Here is a 2,027-nt window from a genome sequence, read left to right as displayed (position 1 = left end):
ACGCGCAGCAGACAAGCGCGTGCACGACAAAAAGCAAAGAATATTGAAAGTTAAATTGCAGTAGAAAACACACGGACTGTACTGCACGTAAAAATATTGAAACCGATTAAAAAGAAAGGCAAGGAAAATAATGATCCATTTAATATAAAAATACAATTTTATAGAATTAATACAAGGCATTTTGTTGTACTTACTCTTTTCCCAGCATGGCTTTAACACAAGAGGTTTTCCCGGAACCCTCTTGACCAAGAAACATCAGTCTTGAATTAACAATTGTTATTTCACCGTTTTTAAGTGCATCTTTGAAAGCTTTTACGGCATCGGGACCCCTGGCTAAAATTTCTGATGGAGTTGATAGTTCTAATTTATATACAAACATAACAACAATTTTTATTATTTTTTTTTAAATTATATTTTTTATTATTTACGATGAAATAAACCGTTTTACGATAATCAAAATACAATGGAAATAATACATTAATTGTGTAGAATTTCAAATTAAAAAAATAAATGTCAAACGTAATACAGGTGTATGATAAGTGCTGTTTCAAATAGAGTTTGAAGATTTGATTCCACAGATATTTAATAAGTCAATCAACGTACTTTCAAGTAATTCTTTTAAATCTTGTTTCTTTTCACTTCTCGTGGCTTTTTCGTATTCTTTACATTCGTTTTCATCATACAAATCAAGAGGCGTCTTTCCATCCTGCAATAACAGACACGAGCACGCGATGATTCATTTCATTGCAAGACAATTAAAAACCAAATAAAAAGAAAGCAGTGATATATTTTAGTTAAATACTCAAAGATGATAATAAAACTAATATATCTAACGAACACTCGACAATGTTATCATCACGACATTATAATTATGTTGTAAATTACCATCCAATTAATTTATAATAAACATTATTAAACTCATACTTCTAAAACTTTTTAAAAATCAACATTATTACTCGTATGATTTTTTTTGTTTTCGATTTAATTTTGTTTGAATTTATATTTATTATGTCGGTTTTAATTAGTAAAAATGTTTTTAGTAGTTTAATATACAGTTGTTGTATTAAGGTCATTGACTGATATTCTTTTGATGCATTTCATTTTTCTGTACATTACATTATTTTTTATTGTCACCGATGCACCAAATGTGATCATTATAATTGTGACTTCCTTGCGTTGCTCGTGCCTCAGAAACGGATTCTGTAGACACCAATGTAGTGGTGTGCGTCCAAACTGCAATGAAATGATAATCAACGTCAAGTTTGTTGAACACGCACAACACAAGAATATAAATTAACAAATATTACGAAAACGTAAAAGTACCTGAAATAATTTATAACTACCATAATTTATTAACGCCTACCGGTAATAATAGTGATACTTCAGTAATATTATAATAATCATAATAATAATATTGATGATAATAATAATAATTTTGATAATAATTATTATTCATATTGTTAATGATAATTAAAAAAAACCCCAATAATATGGCAATGCAAGAATGAAGTAGGTACCTGAATTAATGATGATGGTAATAAGTATTATGAAATTAATAATTATAACATAATACAGCACCTGTACTGTATTAATATTAATGGTAATAATATTGACAAAAATGTAGTAATGGATTGTGGTTTATTTTTGTTGTATTAATAAAACAAATAATAACGGTCAAGGTAGTCTCCCCTATTGAGCGGCAATATTTCTCAACAAGTTGTAAATAAAAAATCACATCTCAGTATTATAACCAAGAATATTACTAAATTAGAACGTGATGTATTGAATGTGTTTGTGAGTGAATTAATGTTAATTTGTTAGCAATGAATAAAGTGTTGTTTTCTTCTACTGTACTCACGTAGCCGTCTTGCGTGTTAATGTTCTTGGTGGTTTTTTCCAACACGCGTCTCATTGCTGACACGCGTGCGTAGAACGCCAAGAAATGGAGAATAGTGTAACCAGCAGAACGCTACAAGACAAACGTAGAATATGATGAGAAAGAAATAATAAACAACAACAAGAAACTA

At 29.0% G+C, this 2,027-nt stretch overlaps 1 protein-coding gene across 1 annotated transcript in view; it reads right to left on the bottom strand.

The window, feature by feature from the left end:
- LOC117118556 overlaps window positions 1-1,969 on the bottom strand; it is a gene marked incomplete at its 5' end in the record, with an annotated part of 19,885 nt that extends 17,916 nt beyond the window's left edge. Inside the window, 4 exons of the mRNA XM_033263172.1 lie at window positions 195-360; window positions 604-706; window positions 1,117-1,233; window positions 1,859-1,969. Of these exons, the coding sequence (XP_033119063.1) occupies window positions 195-360; window positions 604-706; window positions 1,117-1,233; window positions 1,859-1,969 (497 nt within the window). The remainder of the gene's footprint in view (window positions 1-194; window positions 361-603; window positions 707-1,116; window positions 1,234-1,858) is intronic.
- Window positions 1,970-2,027: the final 58 nt, after the last annotated feature.

The sequence above is a fragment of the Anneissia japonica genome, unplaced genomic scaffold, assembly GCF_011630105.1.
Source record: "Anneissia japonica isolate Jap-2015-1 unplaced genomic scaffold, ASM1163010v1 scaffold10819_len38394_cov117, whole genome shotgun sequence".
NCBI lineage: Eukaryota > Metazoa > Echinodermata > Crinoidea > Comatulida > Comatulidae > Anneissia > Anneissia japonica.
The sequence above is the reverse complement of the archived record's forward strand: the minus strand, read 5'-3'. Positions and strand labels throughout refer to the sequence as shown.